General features: G+C 41.2%; 1 protein-coding gene across 1 annotated transcript in view; it reads right to left on the minus strand.

The window, feature by feature from the left end:
• Positions 1–11588: 11588 nt before the first annotated feature.
• Positions 11589–19535, minus strand: part of SLC30A2 (solute carrier family 30 member 2) — a 31495-nt gene continuing 23548 nt past the window's right edge. The window contains 4 exon segments of the mRNA XM_087970637.1: positions 11589–12855; positions 15000–15134; positions 18144–18239; positions 18242–18251. Of these exon segments, the coding sequence (XP_087826763.1) occupies positions 12710–12855; positions 15000–15134; positions 18144–18239; positions 18242–18251 (387 nt within the window). The 3' untranslated portion in view covers positions 11589–12709.

Genomic DNA, 19535 nt, shown 5'->3' on the forward strand with positions numbered 1-19535 from the left:
TTCTTTGCTTCCTGCAAAGAACTCCAGTTTCTCAACTGGCTTTTATCTCTTAAGGGAGGGGCCATTACCTTGCAGTCTTACTCCAAAGTCACCCGTGCTGCTGCAGCTGCTCTTTGAGCAGCCCTGCGCGCATGCGCACTGGGCACAGGCTCCTCAGGGACCTCTTCATCACTGCTACCAGCCTCCACAATCTCCACAAAGGCAGCATTTCACTCCCTGATGGTCCTGGCCCCATCCCTGCACCACACGCAGGCCCCTCATCTGAGTCCTCACTCTCCGAGACCTCAGCCGTCCGCACCTGCTGCCGGCAAACCACAACAATAATTCTCTTCCAGTACTTGAGGGGCAGTGGTGGGATTCAGATTTTTTTACTACCGGTTCTGTAGACATGGCCTGGTGGGTGTGGCAGGGGAAGGATACTGCAAAATCCCCATTCCTTTCCCCATCCCACTAACCTGCTTTCCAGCTCCATTCTCCTGTACAGGGCAACAAAAGAAATCCCAGTCAATCAGCTGGGACTCAATGGGAGGCAGAGAAGAGATGGGGGCGGGGCCAGTCAGAGGTGGTTTTCCAAACTACTCAAAATTTCTGCTACCAGTTCTCCAGAACTGGTCAGAACCCCACCTCTGTTGTGGGGCTGCAACAGAGGTGAGACGGTTGACTTATTCCCCAAAGCACCAGAAAGTAGAACAAGACATACTAAAGATGGAAACTGGTTAAAGAGAGATCCAACCTAGAAATAAGGAAGAATTTTCTGACAGCGAGAACAATTAGTCAATGGAAAAGTTTACATCCCAGAGTTGTGGGTGTTCCATCGTTGAAGGTTTTCAAAAGTAAGACTGGACAACCATTTGACCGGGATGGTGTACGTTCTCCTGCCTTGAGCAGGGAGTTGGACTATATGATCTCCAAGGTCCCTTCCAGCTCTATAATTCTATGTTTTGTGAAGAGGTGAGAGCCCTTAAGTCATTTGCCAATTTTTCCTTGTTGAACTTCTCTGAAAAGCAAGGTGTTTTAAGCAAAGTATTTACTTCTGACAATGAGCAAGGCAGGGAGGATGATGATAAAAGATAGCATCCTTTCCTCCAGTTTGTAAGCTCTACTGGCCTATGGGGCAGAAATGTTTAATTCCCTGAAAAGTTTGGGAAAATTGGGGTTCATTAGCAAAAGGAAGCATTACCAATTGCAACAAGTTTTAGCCAAGATGTCAGAATGCATTCCTGTACTGTATACTAGCCTGGCTTTGGCAGCTGAACTGATTAATTTCTGGGTCAACTATATTGCAAGGAAAAAAGAATTGCTGTGTACGCAGTTTTGCAGCAGAAACACAAAGCTTAAAAGGGAACACTTTCTCACTGGAGAAGCTGGTGTCTTGTTGTGCCTCCAAAATCCCCTTCCTCTTCTATGGCTTGAAGTGCTCTAATATGCCATGCTATTCTTATGATGTTTTCTCCAACAGAGCAGAGAGGTGGCATTGCCATCCTCCTTTGCAGTGATACTTTTTTTTTTTTTTAAAAAGTGATGGATTAAACCAGGGGTGTCCAACCTTGGCAACTTTAAGACTTGTGGACTTCAACTCCCAGAATTCCTCAGCCAGCAAAGCTGGCTGAGGAATTCTGGGAGTTGAAGTCCACAAGTCTTAAAGTTGCCAAGGTTGGACACCCCTGGATTAAACTGTGTGTGTGTGGGGGGGAAGCAAGTTGCTGGCTGGCTATTGCTTTTGGCATTGTTGCTCAGTGGAAATGCTCCCCAGGATTCTTCAGTTGGTTCTCTGCCTGGTGAGGATTATGCAGATTTTCGGAAATGATTCTGAAGGGCTGAGGAATCAATAGAAAAGAATATTTGTAGCTCAAGATTGAACTGTTGAGTCCTTGGTGCTGTCTGAGCTTTGGTAGTTTTCTTGCAGACTTTTCATTACCCATCTAGGTAACGTCATCAGTGCACTGAGGACATTACTTAGTTGGGTAAAGCAGTGATCCCCAACCTTTTTTATGCCGCGGCCCGGTACCGGCATCAGCTGGGCGCCGAGGCCCGGTACCCGGATTAGCTGGGCGCCGCCATCTTTTTGATGAAAAAGTGCTTCCAGTGACCTCACCAGAAGCACTTTTTCATCAAAAAGATGGCGGCGCGCTCGTGAGCTTTTCCGGTAGAAATGGCTTTCTACCCGGAAAAGCTCACCGAAGCGCTGGCGCCATCTTTTTTGATGAAAAAGTGCTTCCGGTGAGCTTTCTACCCGGAAAAGCTCACCGGAAGCACTTTTTCATCAAAAAGATGGCGGCGCCCAGCAAGCCAGCGGCCCGGTAGGACTTGTTCCGCGGCCCGGTACCGGTCCGCGGCCCGGTGGTTGGGGACCCCTGGGGTAAAGCACCATCTGTAAGAAAACAGCCAAGCTCAGAAAGTACCAAGGACTCTATGGTTTGAGGAATGAAATCCGACTGCATGGAAGTTGCCAAGAGTTACTGACTTGGTCGAGGTTTTCCCAACATGGAAAAAAAAGGGGGGGGATGGGAAAGGAGGATAAAGGATAGATACATTGCTATAATATCTGCTGAAAGATTGGTGAGGCTAATGCTTGTATTTTTGCTTGGGGGAAGGATTTGGTTACTATTCTCTTGGCAAAAATATATGGGAATGAAGCCAAATGGAGACATAATTCCTTGATTTCCTTTCCTGATGGGGTTGACAGAGTTGCTCTAAAATGTTTCCCACATCCAAATGGCTGATTAACAGATGTCAATAATGCTACAATTAGGGGTCAAGCCAAGGAAGACTCAGGAAACGATAAAGAGAATATCAGCTTAGTAACTGCATTCAAACAAACCATCCTTCTCATCTGGAAAATACCATGTTGGGTGGTGAGGATCCACATTTAGTAGCTTTCATATCGTGATCTACAACCAGCTTTGTCCAGTATGGTATCTTCCAGGATTTTAACCACCACTTCTGAATTCCAAGGAGCCTGGAGAAAGCCTACGAATGGAACTTACAAGAAAACCATTGTTTTATCGCTGGTGTCTAACAAACTAATATTTATCTCTAGAAAGCCAGGTATATAACTAATGAGAGTGATAGCCAGCAATCTACAAATCACACACAGAAATCACACACAGATGGAAGAATCCTCTTCCTCATGCTAGATCAAGAGTCTTCAAACTTGGCAAGTTTAAGACTTGTGGACTTCCACTCCCAGAATTCCTGAACTAACATGACTGCAGGAAGAATTCTGGGAGTGGAAGTCCACAAGTCTTAAAGTTGTCAAGTTTGAAGACCCCTGTGCTAGATAAATCCCAGAAACAAAAGTATGTGATTCAGCTGGGAAAAGAGGTATTTCTCTCCGTCTATTGCCAAAGTAGGACAAGAGCACTGCCTTAACTAAAGCTCTCTTCACTTGAAAAGACCTTTCTTGGCCGTGGCACAAATCCTCTCCCTACAAGCCAGGGAATTTAGTTCTCCATTAAACTATCTCTTTCCAAATGTACCTTTAGGGGAGCGCTGGGCAAAGTAACAAAGTTATCAGAGCTGAAGAAGCTTCTTGGATGAGAAGCGAAACGTCTTCAAAGAAAAGCTAGAAAGCTTTGAAAAAAGCACCTTTGGGAAAGCAAAGTCATTGTTATTTATGAGCATCCCATTGCAGGCCTTAAGGTAAAAGTCTATCAATCAACTGATCCTTTCTGCAAGGGAACCTACAGCCTGTTAATCACAAAGCAGCCTTTTTTCCTTCTTTTTCAAATATACAATTTTTGAAAACTGCAGAATACATTAAGATCCCTGCTTCGTATGTCAGGTGCAATGAATCAGGAAGCAGGGCGGTTCAAATGGCTACAGGTTGATTGCATGCTAACACTCTCTACAAGAATCTAAACTACTAAGTCAACAAACAAATAGGTGATGGATAACAATCAACAGAATTCAAAGTGGGCTGGACTTAGATCTCTTGTGGGTGCGAAAAGACTTTAGACTGATGACCTGCCTGACCTCTCCCCGGTCATCTCCTACGGTACAGGGTGCGCCTTTCAAATGCGTGCCAAGTGGATTTATTTTTAAAGAGCTGTTGGTGCCTTTGCAATTTTAGAAGTATGCTACAAAGTGGCAACTGAAGCAGTGGTGGGATTTAAAAATTTTTTTTACTGGGCGTGGTGTGGCTTGGTGGGCGTGGCAGGGGAAGGTTACTGCAAAATCTCCATTCCCTCCCCACCCCACTAACCTGCTTTCCAGCTCCGCTCTCCTGTGCAGGGCAACCAAAGAAGATTCAGCCAATCAGCTGGGACTCGGGAGGCAGAGCATAGTTGGGGGCAGGACCAACCAGAGGTGGTATTTACCGGTTCTCCAAACTACTCAAAATTTCCGCTACTGGTTCTCCAGAACTGGTGAGAAACTGCTGAATACCACTCCTGAACCAGAGAGATAAAACACCATAAAGCAGCCATTTGCCATTAATATATAAATTGAATGAATGAATGAAGCTGGTGAGATTCCTCCTTGCCACCTACGTTGTGTTTTGTTCTTCCCTTTATGTGTGGGAATCTTTCCAGGAAACTTTTTGCCACATCCACCCAAGTGTTTATTTTCTTAGAATGCTTACGGGATCTATGTGGGTCCCATAGGTACACTTAGAAATAAAAACAACGTTGGCGGCTGATATTTAGCTTCCCCTTTGTTGTTATATTGCAATAAATACTGTTTAGAAAAAAATACAACATAGAATCTAGTGGGTCAGGAAACAGGAGAGATGCCAAAAATATACTTGCAGGGACATTTCTGCCTCTACATATCACATTCATAATTTCTTTTCGCAAAATATAAGCCAATATATACTATCTCAGAATTGAACTGATCTTTTCCAGGACCTTACAGGCCCAGACAGATGGGAAATTACCAGTTCAAATTTCACACAATAATTTGAGCATACTGAATGCCAATCTGTATTTTCCCCTTTTAAAATAATGGTTTTCTATGCATCATTTTTATTATTTATAATTTTTTTAAAAAACAAACATACACATACAAAACATGAAAACGTAAAACCATCTTCCATTTTATATATATACAGTGTGTCAGTTGGTTACATATCTTTTGTGCTATCCTTTTGTAGTCTAATTATATCAGTCTTCACATTGTCGAACTAACATATGCTTATATATTTAGCAGTTATTAATCATCCATGACTAAACTATTTATTCCATCATTTTATACGATATGTTCCAAGTTTTATCTTAAAATTTGTGTTATACTTTCAACCAGTGGTTATGTATATCTATATTATGTTTTATATCAGTCTATTAAATTTCTAACACAAAATTACCTAGTCTATTACATTACCATGCCTTTTTATCCAACCATTGTTAAAACAAATCCCATATCATATAAAATTGCTTGTCTTCTTGTTCTCTAATTTCAAATGTCAGTTTATTCATTTCAGCACAGTCCATAATTTTTTTGATAACTTCCTCCTACATAGGTATTTTGTCATTTTTCCAGTTCTTCGCAAATACAATTCTAGCCGCTGTTAAAAAAATTACAATCAAATATTTCAGTTCTTTATTATATATGTCCGGTATGACTCCCAATAAAAAGATCTCTGGTTTAAAGTCTATATGATGTTTTATCATTTTTTCCAACCATGTGTGGATTTTAGTCCAATATTTCTTCGCGTCCGAACATGTCCACCACATATGGTAATATGAACCAGGTATCTGATGACATTTCCAGCATTTATCCGATTTATTCTTAAAAATTCTCGCAAGTCTATGCATCATTTTTAAAGGGGTTTGCAGCACATTTTATTGTAATGCCACTATCTCACAATATCATGCAATTTAACCCACAATTTCAATTCTCTAAGATCTGCATCTAACTGGATAGTCAACAATTTAATCACTGGGTTCTCAGCTTTCAGTATTTTTGTGGGTCTTTTAAAATGCCCACCAATTTACCACTTCTGCTTACTCAAGTGATTTTCTTAATAGTGGACTCTTATTTGGGGTTTTGCTTACTTTTCCAGATTTGAAAATTGTCCTTGGCTCCTGGACATTGTACAACTTCCATCATAAATCATTCTTAAATAGTGAAATAAAACTGGATAATCAAACCAAATTTAAAAGGTTTTCTTTCATTGGTATCTTGCCCATTCCCCCTCCAACCCCCAAAGGATCTTGGGCAGAATGCAGAATTATCTCAATTTATACTTAGGACCCTTAAATTAGATCAGAATGAAAACAATCCAGGTTCATTTCTGCTATAAGCCATGAAAATGGACTAGATCATTTTTGTACTGTTACTATTCGTTAGCAGTGATATGGGCAGTGAACGGATCCATTCTTAACCAGAGGGCAACAAGAAGACAATTTCCTACCTTAAGATCCATCCTTACCCAAAACTGTATCCCAAATTGCCTGTGAATCCATCCTGCCCTGAAATAATACTGATCCATAGTTCCTTACCCTTCAAGGGAGGAATCTGCTGATCCTTAAGACATAAGAATTTATTTGTCATTACACTCGCTAGCAGGTGCAACGAAATGAGGTGCTCTTCCACAAAGTAAAACTGGACAAACACCACTAAAAGAAAAAAATTGAACTAAATACAACCAACCATACAATAATCTCTATGCAATTTAAAAATGTAAATACCCCATTACTCTCAGCCATTTAAATTCCACAAAAATCTTATGACCCTGCATTCAAACTCAAAACTGCACTTGGATAAAAACTGTTCTTAAATCTAGTCGTCCTTGTTCTTAATACCCTAAATCTCCTTCTCGATGGTAATAGTTCAAAGAGCTGATGTCCCGGATGAGAGGAGTCATTCAATATGTTAAGTATCTTCCTCTTACATCTATTCCTCTATAGTTCTTCCAAAGAGGGGAGTGAGCAGCCAATGATGTTTTGGGCCGTCTTGATCACCCTCTGAATTGCCTTTTTCTCTGCCACTGTGCAGCTCGAGAACCATACACAGAGACAGTAGGATAATATACTCTCAATTGAACTCCGATAGAAGGTAGTCAGTAGATTCTCAGCCAGTTGTTGTTTCCTAAGAATCCTTAGTAAATACAACCGTTGTTGTGCTGTGTAAGGTTTTGAAAAAAGGGGATAAACTATGAGACAGCGTTTGTCAACCTCAACAACTTGAAGATGTGTGGGCTTCAACTTCTTAGAGTTCTTGAGGCGGCCAAGGCTGAGAAATAATGCTACAAGATTAGCCCTTGCTAACATGTTGTCTCTGGTATACTAGGTCCTACCCTAGCTTATACAACAAGCAAAGCACAGAATGTTTGATTTAATGTGTTTATTTCAATTTGGGTGCCACCTAGCTCCACCCAACTCTGGAATTTGGTTTTACATGAACCCATTCGCTGTGATTTGTCAATTGTGTTTAGAAGCTTGGCTTTGCAGGGAGACCGTTTTACTTATTTGAAAAATCATGATTCATCATGGAGTTGACTGCTAGTTCAGTTGGTGGGCTCCTCTATTGTCCAGAAGCCACATTACAGCCCACATTGAATGATTTGCACATTTGAAAAGAAGCCCAAACAAATTACATTACTTTGGTTTAGCATGACGTTCAATGCTAGTCATTATGACTATATAGATGTGCTGACTAAAGATAATAGCTCTGATAGTTTTGACCTCTGGAGATGACCAGAATGGGGGAAAGTCAACATAGGAGATTAAGAACTTGAAATTGGAAATTATTGCCAATAATATCAGCCCTGGAAGAACTGGGCAAAACTGTATTTATTCTCAAATACATACTTTATACTGTATAATCATTAAATTAATCCCTAAGTAAGCATACTAATGAAACAGGATAACAGATAATACATAAAACCATTTAAATAAAGCACTTATTGATAGAATACATCTACATAATTACATTGACAAAAACAATATTGAACATAATCTAATACAGATAGTTAACAGATAATCAGAGTTGGAAGGGATCTTGTAGGTCATCTAGTCCAACCCCCCGCCCAAGCAGGAGACCCAGCACCATTTCTGACAAATGGCAGTCCAACCTCTTCTTGAAGGTCTCAAGTGATGGCGCTCCCACAACTTCCGAGGGCAACTTCTGTTCCATGGGTTGATTGTTCTCACTGTCAGAAAGTTTCTCCTTATTTCTAGGTTAAACCTCTCCTTGTTCAGTTTCCATCTATTATTCCTTGTCTGGCCTCCAGGTGCTTTGGAAAATAGCCTGACCCCTTCCCTCCTCCCTGTGGCAGCCCCTCAAATATTGGAAGATGCTATCATGTCTCCCTGGTCCTTCTCTTCATTCGACTAGCCAAGCCCAGTTCCTGTAACCGTTCTTCATATGTTTTGGCCTCCAGTCCCCTTATCATCCTGGTTGCTCTTCTCTGCACTTTTTCTAGAGTGTCAATATCTTACAACCACAATGGAGCCCAAAAGTTATGTCACTAAGCGAGTCATTTAAGTGAGTTTTGCCCCATTTTACGACCTTTCTTGCCACAGTTGTGTGAATCACTGCAGTTGTTCAGTTAGGAACACGGCTGTTAAGTGAATCTGGCTTCCCCATTGACTTTGCTTGTCAAAAAGTCACAAAAGTGGATCACACAACCCCAGGACACTGCAACTGTCATAAATATGAATCAGTTGCCCAGCATCCAAATTTTGATCGTGTGACCATGCAAACGGTTGTAAGCATGAAAAAGTCACAAGTCACTTTTTTCAGTTTTGTTGTAGTTTTTAACGGTCACTAAATGAACGGTTTTAAGTCAAGGACTACCTGTAGGGATTATCAACCTCTCTAAGCCATTTTTTTTAATATGGCAGCCCTACCAGCCTTCCATGCAGATTGTTATCCTAAGGAATTATTGAGATAAAGTAGGTGAAAGGCTTTTAATATTACTAACTTCAAAATACAACAGCAGTAATTAAAGCAATGTATTTTTGTCTGTGTCTTACAATCATGAAACAGAAGTAAAAATGGAAAGGCCAAAAGAATAATAAAACAGTGGGAAGGCTTATTCAATGCTACTGGTTAGCAGATGGATACATAAAGGAGATCCAATTTAATTCACTTTCCCTGTGCCTTACCTACAAGAGGAAATCAAGCCTGTTACATAAGTCTCTAATGCCCTCCAGTGGTTGGCTGAAGGATTTGAATTTAGGGTTTCATCACTAAGAGGGAGAGCATTGTTTCAAAAGACAAATAGAATGGAATGGAATGGAATGGAATGGAATGGAATGGAATGGAATGGAATAGAATAGAATAGAATAGAATAGAATAGAATAGAATAGAATAGAATAGAATAGAATAGAATAGAATTCTTTATTGGCCAAGTGTGATTGGACACACAAGGAATTTGTCTTGGTGCAAATGCTCTCAGTGTACATAAAAGAAACGATACATTCGTCAAGAATCATAAGATACAACACTTAATGGTAGTCATAGGGTACAATAAGCAATCAAATCATACTAGGAAACAGTCAATATAAATCATAAGGATACAAGCGACAAAGTTACAGTCATACAGTCACAAGTGGGAGGGGATGGGCGATAAGAAGTGATGAGAAGATCAAAAAATGTGATTCTTGTAGTCCATAGGCTTGCACAAGCCATGCACAATCTGATTTCAGTCATCAACTCCAAAATGAATCCAACTCAACTATTCCCAATTGAATAGAAAAAAATCATTTGGAGAGATTGTTCAAATTAGTTGCCCAAACCCACTTATTGGATCTGGATTCCTGAATCAGTTGGAAAAAAAAGAACATTAGCGTGCATATACAAAAATGACTGAAATTGTCTGTATCAATTCAGAGCTAATTCAATTGCCTGAATCAACTTTCCAGTTTCATTCAAAAGCAAAGTAGAGATTTAATCAAATGGTTTTCAAATCAGGGACCCAAACTGTATATTCACACAGACATAGTAACTGGCTTACCCATTGTTGTGAGAAGCCATGCTATGATGTGTTAACAGCTGTCATTTCAGTTTTCCAAGTAATATTAGAGCAGTGAGACAGGATGTGAAGCCATCCAACCTCCATTAGGCTGAGCTAATAATTATGAGGACAGGTTTTATATTTTGCCAACAATGGTTGGGTGATAATGAATTCCCCCTAGTGGTTATAGCATCTTCATAGCTTCACTCGTCTGTGGTTGAAATGATAGAAAACTTGCTTGTTTCTGCTATTTTAGCAAAATGGTGGTTGGATAATCTAAGAAGCGTGTACAATCTGGGGAAAGATCAATGCAGGGTGGTATGAAGAGCCCTGGGATCAAAGTCTACCTACAAAAGCCATTTTCTTACTGTAATCCTATTGAGAAGGATGCACAAGATGCACAAGGTTTAGGAAGCAGGTCGTAAAATGGGGCAAAACTCAATATCTCACTTAGCAACAGAACTTTTCGGCTCAATTATGATTGTACGTTGAGGCCTACCTGTACACAATCCAAACATTACCCCTTTTTCAGAATGATATTTAACTGCAATAGCTCCTTTCTGTTTTATCCATGTAATAAAAGAAGAACTTCTGGCTTCAATTAAACTTTTAATTTTTAAAATTTTAAATCCTCTGTATCAAAGAATGTGTCTGAGACCAAACTTTTTTTTAGCTTTTTCATATGTCTACCAAGCATGACAAAATGTCCCTTCAAATTTCCAACATACATTTGAAATGCCTTCTAGATAATTTATTTGGCATCGTACACCAAGGTACATCATTTTATAAAAATTCTCTTTAAGATCATAAGACAATGTAAATTTCAACCTTTCTTTTTTTTCCCCAAAAAGTTTTTTAGTTTTTAATTTTACACATCTCTTTACGTGGGCAACGTGGTTCCAGATTATAATACTTGTACATAATCATACTTTCATTTCTACCAATATTATATAATATCTCATATCATTGTCCATTTCACTCATCTTTAAATAAGTTTCCATTTCATATTTAAATTCATTAATTCAATATCAATATCATTTCATCCACATATAGATGAATGTATATGTATGTATGTATGTATATATATGTATATGTGTATGTATGTATGTATCCCCTATTATTTCCATTTTTAGCTTACCACCTATTTTATTCAACATTACACATCATTATTTTCCTAAAGTTTTCCTAGGCCAATTATATAATCAACAATCTAGAAAGAATAAAAATAAAAACCAATATATTTAGGATCCACATGGTATATCCCCTCAATCTATCTGATTTAATAATTCATTCCCCAACTTTAAACATATTAACATTAAATAATCAACTGTATATTTTAAAACATATATATTTTAAGGTATCCCCCCCCTGAAGTTGCTAAAATAGCTTCTTAATATATCTCATTTTTAATCCTCCAATATAAGGGTGCATAACAGCATAATTCACATACAATTTTTTATATAATCCCCCTTATACAATCCCTAACCCTTATCTCTAAAGCTCATAACTTTATCATTCCTTTTAATTTTGGCTAGGTTTCCCTTTTCTAAGTTTCCCCAATCTTCCATCTTTTTCCCTTCTAATTCTGTTTTTGTTTCCCTCTGCCTGTCAGCCATGTTCCCCCCCCCTTTTCAGTTCTCTTTTTTGGGGTTTCTTCTTACATATTTCCTTCTTCTTCTTCTTAATCTTGAGTGTCTTATCTCTTTTGTTTATTGTCTCTAATGTCGATGTCTCTGTTTTAAGTCCTTTTATATCCTTTGACAATGGTCCTTGTTCTTCATGTTCATCAAGGCTGTTATTTTCATCGTCTCTGAGCTTCCTTTGTTCTTCCGCGAGCTGTGATGCCATTACTTTATTCAGCATTAACTCCACCAGTTTCATTCTTTCTTTAATCATCTCTCTCACATTTTGGAGCTCCGACTTAAATTCTTTACTTATTTCTTCCATTTCTTTGGTCTATTAAGTTATTCTTTATTTTATTAAAGTCAAGTTTTTCTGCTATAATCCTTGTCAAAAGTCTCCTTTTATCTCACTTTCTCTTTCTTCTGTTTTCTTGTCACAATCAACCTCTGACAGTCTCAAAGTATTGCATTCTTTTATGTTTAACTGTAATCTCCCCCTTCTTTTTTTTTAATAAAGCTTCTGGGGATCTTGTTATATTAATAATCTTTTATTCCATTTCTTCTCTATATGACCAGTAATTTTCCATAGAAACATAAAAGAAGGAAGTCTTTAACCCTTAGATGGTGCTCTGTATCGCTTTCTTCTTAATTTTTTGTTATTTTTAATTCACTTTTCTATAGTATTAATATTAAATGTTATCAGTTCCAAATAAGTCCATTTATCCTAGGATCACAAAGAGATGGCTAAGGTATTATAGACAGTGCTATATTTGTTTTAAAATGGTCCTAGCCTGGCATGTTTTAGTTCTAGAATGGCAATGAGACCTCTAAAACTAGTGAATATAAGATTGTGCTTAATGACTGAAATTAAAACTTGAGAGATGCTTGTCTAGTAAGCAGATATGGAATGATGCAAAAGCAGATACCATGGCAACATAAATAGACAAGAATTTCCTGCCATTCTGTTATAAATCAGGGAGGAAGGGAGGGAGAGAGGGAGGGAGGGAGGAAAAGACAGTTTTTGGCTTCATTTCAAACAAGTTAAGAATTGCACTTTCAATTGGATGATTCCAGAAGAAGGATTTAGCCACAAAGAGTCAGTAAGTAGGGTGACACTTAGGATACTTTGAGGTAGCAGCTTTAACATGGCTGGACATCCATCTCCAGCTTACTTGGCAACAGTGGATCAGTCTGTGGGGCTCTGGCATTTTTGGCAATCCTTCATGTCCTCCGAATAGTTTTCTATCTGGATTGTTGTTGTGTGGAAATCAAAAGCTTTTTGCAGTTGGCAGCTGGCTTCCTTCAAGACAGTCTGGGCATCAGCATCTTTATCTGGGACAAAAATGACAAAGCTAAAGGACAAGTATTGGAGATGGTGGGGAAATTGAAGCCTCCCCCCCCCCTTTTAAAAGCCAGCACTCAAGAATGGATAAGGATGGTCCTAATTTAGTCTGGGAATGCTTCAAAAATTATTTGGAAAAACTGCTTTAGGTCTTATGGAAACGCAAGCACAGCACTTCCCTAATAGTCTTAGAGAAGAGCCACGGTGGCACAGTGGTTAAAGTGCAGTACTGCAGGCTACTTCTGCTGACTGCCGGCTGCCGGCTGCCTGCAATTTGGCAGTTCAAATCTCATCAGGCTCAAGGTGACTCAGCCTTCCATCTTTCCCAGGTGGGTAAAATGAGGACTTAGATTATATAGGCTGACTCTGTAAACTGCTTAGAGAGGGTTGTAAGGCACTGTGAAATGGTATGTAAGTCTAAGTGCTATTGCTGTTCTTAACAGCTACACAACTTTATTCAGGCATAATCTGACACACCTCATGAGAATTGCCTTTCCAGCCTTGGGCAGAAGCTTAAAAAGTGGCCCTTCTTTAATAAGTCTTAGGTGAGGTTCAAAACAATTCTGAATAATGTCCACAGAGTGCACAGCCCTAACCGATTCAGGCTGGAGGAACTTCCAATAGTCCATCAAGACAGTTTTCTTTAAGTAAAGCTGTCATGCCCCTGGTGGAGTCTGACTCTGAGGAAGAGGAGGAACAGCCAACAGGGAGTGGGAGTGTGGCTCCAGAGGTGGTGGAGGAGGCTGGGGAAGGGCAGAGGCCGGCTGAGCAGTCAGAGGAGGATCCAGGCCCATCCCCTATCCATCCTAGGTCACGCAGGGAGAAGAGGATCAGGTAAAAGCGAGGTCTACTCAAGAGGAGATTACCATGATCCTCCTCGTGGCTTGCAGGTGGGAGCTATGTATATAAGTTTGCAACTGCGCAGTTAGAATTGCTGGAGTCAATGAGTGTTCACCTTGAAAGAGGTTTATCTTTGCTGGCGTTCTTCCCATGGACTTTTCTCGGTTATTTTTCTGGAGTTTATTATTAGTTATCTCGGCTTGCTTCAGAACTCTCATCAATGCGGTTTGTTTTGGTTTTCTGTTTGCCTCATTATTTACTTTTGTGACTTTAAACTGTGCCTAATAAAACAGTGAAGTTAAGTTGAAGGCTTTACCAGACTTTAATATATGTTTTGGGTTTGGGGTTATTTTGAGAGACTATGGGTCATCACAAAAGCTTAATTTTGCTAACTTTAGAGAAACATTTATGGAATATTCTTGGTAAACTCTCACCATCATAATCTTACAACCATTCACTTAGTGTCTGTTCAAAGTTATAATGGCACCGAAAAGGTGACTTACAGACAGGTCTAATGCTTACAACCATTATGGCATCCCCGTGGTAACATGATCAAAAATTGGAAACTTGTATTTATGACAGTTGCAGCATCCTGGGGTCCTATGACTGCCATTTGAAATCTTTCCAGGAGGCTTCCAAAAGCAAAGTCAACAGGGGAAGCCAAATTCGCTTAATGACCATGTGATTCACTTAACAACTGCAGTAAAGGTAAAGGTTCCCTTCACACATACGTGCTAGTCATTCCTGCCTCTAGGGGGTGGTGCTCATCTCCGTTACAAAGCTGAAGAGCCAGTGCTGTCCAAAGACGTCTCCATGGTCATGTGGCCGGCATAACTAAATGCCGAAGGCGCACGGAACACTGTTACCTTCCCACCAAAGTGGTCCCACCTTGCATTTTTACATGCTTGCGAACTGCTAGGTTGGCAGAAGCTGGGACAAGTAACGGGAGCTCACTCCATTACGCAGTGCTAGGGATTCAAACCACCAAACTGCCGACCTTTCTGATCAACAAGCTTAGTGTCTTAGCCACTAAGCCACCTAACAACTGCCATAATTTGATTTAAAAACCGTGGCAAGACAGGTCATTAAAGTGGGCATGACTCAATAATTCAACAACTTGAAGAGATGTGGATTTGCATGCTGGCTGGGGGAATTTTGGGCATTGAAGTCCACGCATTTTCAAGTTCCTACAGTTGAGAAACACTGAACTATAGTTATTCTGGGTGTCTGGGTATATTATCCTTGTTCCAGAATGATGTAAATTCTAAACTTGCCTCACAATCATGTGACTTACTGATTGCGATATGGACTGACAGCACCGGCTGAGACACCGTTAGAGCCCAGATGTGGAGGCTATGGATTGCTTTCACGCCACTTATGGAGAGCAGGATGGTCTTCACGTCATTGAAATCTATGCTTTTTGGAGTACCTGTAAGACAATAAGAAGGAAATGGAAGAAATGAGTCCAAACAGGAGGATGCGAAGGATCTTGCAGTTCTACATCTTTCACACACCTTGGGCTTCCTATCATGGATGACTCAGTGGCTTAAATGATGGAAGCTTTCAGTATCTTTGTCGCTTGTATCCTTACAATCCATATTGACTGTTTCCTAGTATGATTTGATTGCTTATTGTACCCTATGACTATTATTAAGTGTTGTACCTTATGATTCTTGACGAATGTATCTTTTCTTTTATGTACACTGAGAGCATTTGCACCAAGACAAATTTTTGTGCGTCCAACCACACTTGGCCAATAAAAGAATTCTATCTATCTATTCTATCTGTTTCAGCTGTAAATTTATCTTATCTTCTTTTTTGGGAGACTCCCAAAGTTGCATCTTGCCATCTGAGCAGAAGCTGGGCAAGACCTTCTTCAGCTGAGTTTGTAATTTATATGAGGTGTTCTTTTTCTTCAAACTGACTTTTCAGTACCCAGCAATGGGGAGGCTAAGGTAAAGTATAACTTTTCGTGCCCTTTCCTATGTTGATTACAACGGGTAATCCTCCACTAACAGTTCATTTAATGACTGTTCAAAGTTACCACAGTGCTGAAAACAGTGACTTGTGACTGTTTTTCACACTTACCACCATTGCAGCATCCCCAAGTTCATGTGAATTCAGGCGCTTGGCAACCGATTCATATTTATGACCGTTGCAGTGTCCTGGGAGTCATGTGCTCCCTTTTTGTCTCTTAACAACCGTGTTCCTAACTTAACAACTGCACCGATTCACTTAACCGGGGCAAAAAAAGTCATAAAATGGGGCAAAATTCACATAACAAACGGTTCACTTAGCAACATATATTGACTGTTTCCTGGTATGATTTGGTTGCTTATTGTACCCTATGACTTTTATTAAGTGTTGTAATTCAGGGGTCCCCAACCACCGGTCCGCGGACCGGTACCGGTCCGCGGAACAAGTCTTACCGGGCCGCTGGTTGCTGGGCGCCGCCATCTTTTTTTGGTAAAAAGTGCTTCCGGTGAGCTTTTCCCGGTAGAAAGCTCACCGGAAGCACTTTTTCATCAAAAGATGGCGGCATGCGCTTCGTGAGCTTTTCCGGGTAGAAAGCCATTTCTACCCGAAAAAGCTCACCGAGCGCTGGCGCTCCATCTTTTGACGAAAAAGTGCTTCCGGTGAGGTCACCGGAAGCACTTTTTCGCCAAAAACATGGCGGCGCCCAGTTGATGCCGGTACCGGGCCGCGGCGCCCAGCTGATGCCGGTACCGGGCCGCGGCGTCAAAAAGGTTGGGGATCACTGTTGTACTTTATGATTCTTGACGAATGTATCTTTTCTTTTAGGTATACTGAGAGTATTTGTACCAAGACAAATTCCTTGCGTGTCCAATCACATTTGGCCAATAAAGCGTTCTGTTCTGTTCTATTCTAACAACAATTTTAGGTGCAATTGCAGTTGTAAGTTGACGACTACCTGTACTATAAACTGCCAAGAGCCCTCCCCACACACAAATGGGGTGTGCTAAAAGTCTTGTCACATTAAATTAACATCACTGCAATTTACATGGATGGCATAGCTTTTCAAGTTAAAATAGTTTCCCTTTCTAGAGAAATCAACTCTTCTGATTAGCAAGCCATTCCAAATGGACGGAGGGTAGAAGATCCAGTCTGGAAGGTCCTTGATGCTCTCTGAGCTTGGTTTTTTCCTTCAGGTGTTTCATTACCCAAACTAGGTATCATCCGTGCTGATGCTGTAACCTAGTTTGGATAATAAAATGTCTGCAAGAAAACCACCAAGCTCAGAGAGCACCAAGGACCCCTCATGTCAACCCTGAACTACAAATATTGTCCCTTAAGATCCAGTCTAATTTCCTCCTGGAACGGTCTTTCTAAGAGTGGTTTCTAAATGGCTTTCTGAACCTCAGTAGGGGATGGCAGGAGGCACTGAGAAGGCTTCTACCCCTCCAGTTGGAAGACAAAAGTTGGGAGCAATGCATAATGCTGATGTGTGTGTAGCATCCTATGGGCTCACGACAATCTATGATGATGCATTATTGACACTTGGCAACTAGTGTTGTGAAAGCACTAAAGGAGCTTGTAATAGCAAACCCAGGGTTTCTCCTCTGGAGGTCCCAAAGGTGCTTTTACAGATAACAGATAGAGTTGGAAGGGACTTTGTAGGTCATCTAGTCCAACCCCCTGCCCAAGCGGGAGACCCTACACCATTTCTGACAAATGGCAGTCCAATCTCTTCTTGAAAGTCTCAAGTGATGGCGCTCCCACAACTTCCGAGGGCAAGCTGTTCCATTGGTTGATTGTTCTCACTGTCAGAAAGTTTCTCCTTATTTCCAGGTTGAATCTCTCCTTGTTCAGTTTCCATCCATTATTCCTTGTCTGGCCTTCAGGTGCTTTAGAAAATAGCTTGACCCCTTCCTCCTCTCTTGGCAGCCCCTCAAATATTGGAAGACTGCTATCCTGTCTCCCCTGGTCCTTCTCTTCCCTAGACTAGCCAGGCCCAGTTCCTGCAACTGTTCTTCATATGTTTTAGCCTCCAGTCCCCTAATCATCCTGGTTGCTCTTCTCTGCACTCTTTCTAGAGTCTCAACATCTTTTCCAAAAGGCAACTGTATTTTTTCCTTAAAAACGTTTTGCTTCTCCTCCAAGAAGCTTCTTCAGTTCCAACTGAATGGTGGGGAATGGAAGGATCTCTATTCTTTGCAGTTAGAACTGAAGAAACGTCTTGCCAAGGAAATAAAACAAGAAAAGTCCAGTTGGCTTTTGGAGAAGCACTCTGGGGACCACCATGACCCTGGATGGTGGGGAATCTCCAGACATTTCTCCCTAGGTGGGGTTTACGCCATACTTTTATTATACCATTTTATTATATTATTACTCTATCATACGAAGGTCAACATGGGCCTGCTGTCTTCAAAAGCCAACTTAACGCTCTCAGTCCCATCTCCCAGCCCTAGGAAATGACCTTCCATCAGCACACGGATAACATCTCGGAGAATGTTCAGTGTTGTTCCAAGGACCAGGATGGAAAACACAAAGCTCGTACAGATAGGATCCACGATTTATATTCTGGCTAGAAAAAAGAAGAAAATAACCCATGAGTCTTCTCTTTGTTCAAGAGCCGAGTCCTTTTCTAAGATCTGGCTTGGCAATTATGTCATCAGTGAGTCACAGCCGATGTCTACTGGCAGCATTCTTTCTTACCCTAGGGCAGTGATCCCCAACCTTTTTTATGCCGCGGACCGGTACCGGCATCAGCTGGGCGCCGCCATCTTGTTTTGATGAAAAAGTGCTTCCGGTGAGCTTTCTACCCGGAAAAGCTCACCGGAAGCACTTTTTCATCAAAACAAGATGGCGGCGCCCAGCAAACCAGCGGCCCAGTAGGACTTGTTCCACGGACCGGTACCGGTCCATGGACTGGTGGTTGGGGACCCCTGCCCTAGGGTAGAAGTACCCATGGCCTTCCTAACGTTGGGCTTGGCCTCCAGTCAGCATGGCTAGAAAGAGCTGAAATCATAACCTCCTTAACTTCCTCTGGACAGCCAGCGGCTTCCGGTTCTGCTTTAGTATTAAATAATTCAACTCTACCACAGAGGGGATGTCTGCGTAGGAACAAGAGGGTCCAGAGGTGGTATTCAGCAGGTTCTCACCATTTCTGGAGAACCAGTAGCAGAAATTTTGAGTAGTTTGGAGAACTGGTAAATCCCACCTCTGACTGGCTCTGCCCCATCTATTCTCTGCCTCTGCTGATCGACTGGGTCTCCTTTGGTTGCCCTGCACAGGAGAACGGAGCTGGAAAGCAGGTTAGTGGGGTGGAGAGGGAATGGGGATTTTACATATCTTTCCTCTGCCACGCCCACCAAGCCACCCCACCAAGCCACACCCACAGAACCGGTAGTAAAATTTGAATCCCACCACTGGGAGGGTCAATGTCAGGCTTGTCACAGCTGGATTCCTAAGTAAGAATGACTCTTGACTCCATTTGGTTGAAATGATACAATTCTTTGACTGAGAATTAGTGGTTGCAAACAAAGGAGGCTGGAACTGAAGTTCCCGCGCAAAAGATTACAAACTTTTCCCTTTTGTCCAGGCCATCCTCCACCCTTGGCTGGCTCCTCCTTGACCAATTGCATGCCACATAGGTGTTCTGGGAATGGCTTGTATGTTTGGTGCAATTTGCATTCCTTTCTCAGTCTCCGCCTCCTTGAGGACTGGAATAAGCTGGTTCTCAACCTCTGGTTTCCGTCAAGTCCAGAGGTCTCCAAACTTAGCAACTTTAAGACTTGTGGACTTCAACTCCCAGAATTCCTTAGCCAGCTATGGGGAGAAAAGTCACCATACGTCATGTAATGATGCA

This window comes from Notechis scutatus, chromosome 8 (genome assembly GCF_049901735.1).
Source record: "Notechis scutatus isolate UNSWTSFEM ecotype Mainland chromosome 8, rNotScu1.2, whole genome shotgun sequence".
Lineage (NCBI taxonomy): Eukaryota > Metazoa > Chordata > Lepidosauria > Squamata > Elapidae > Notechis > Notechis scutatus.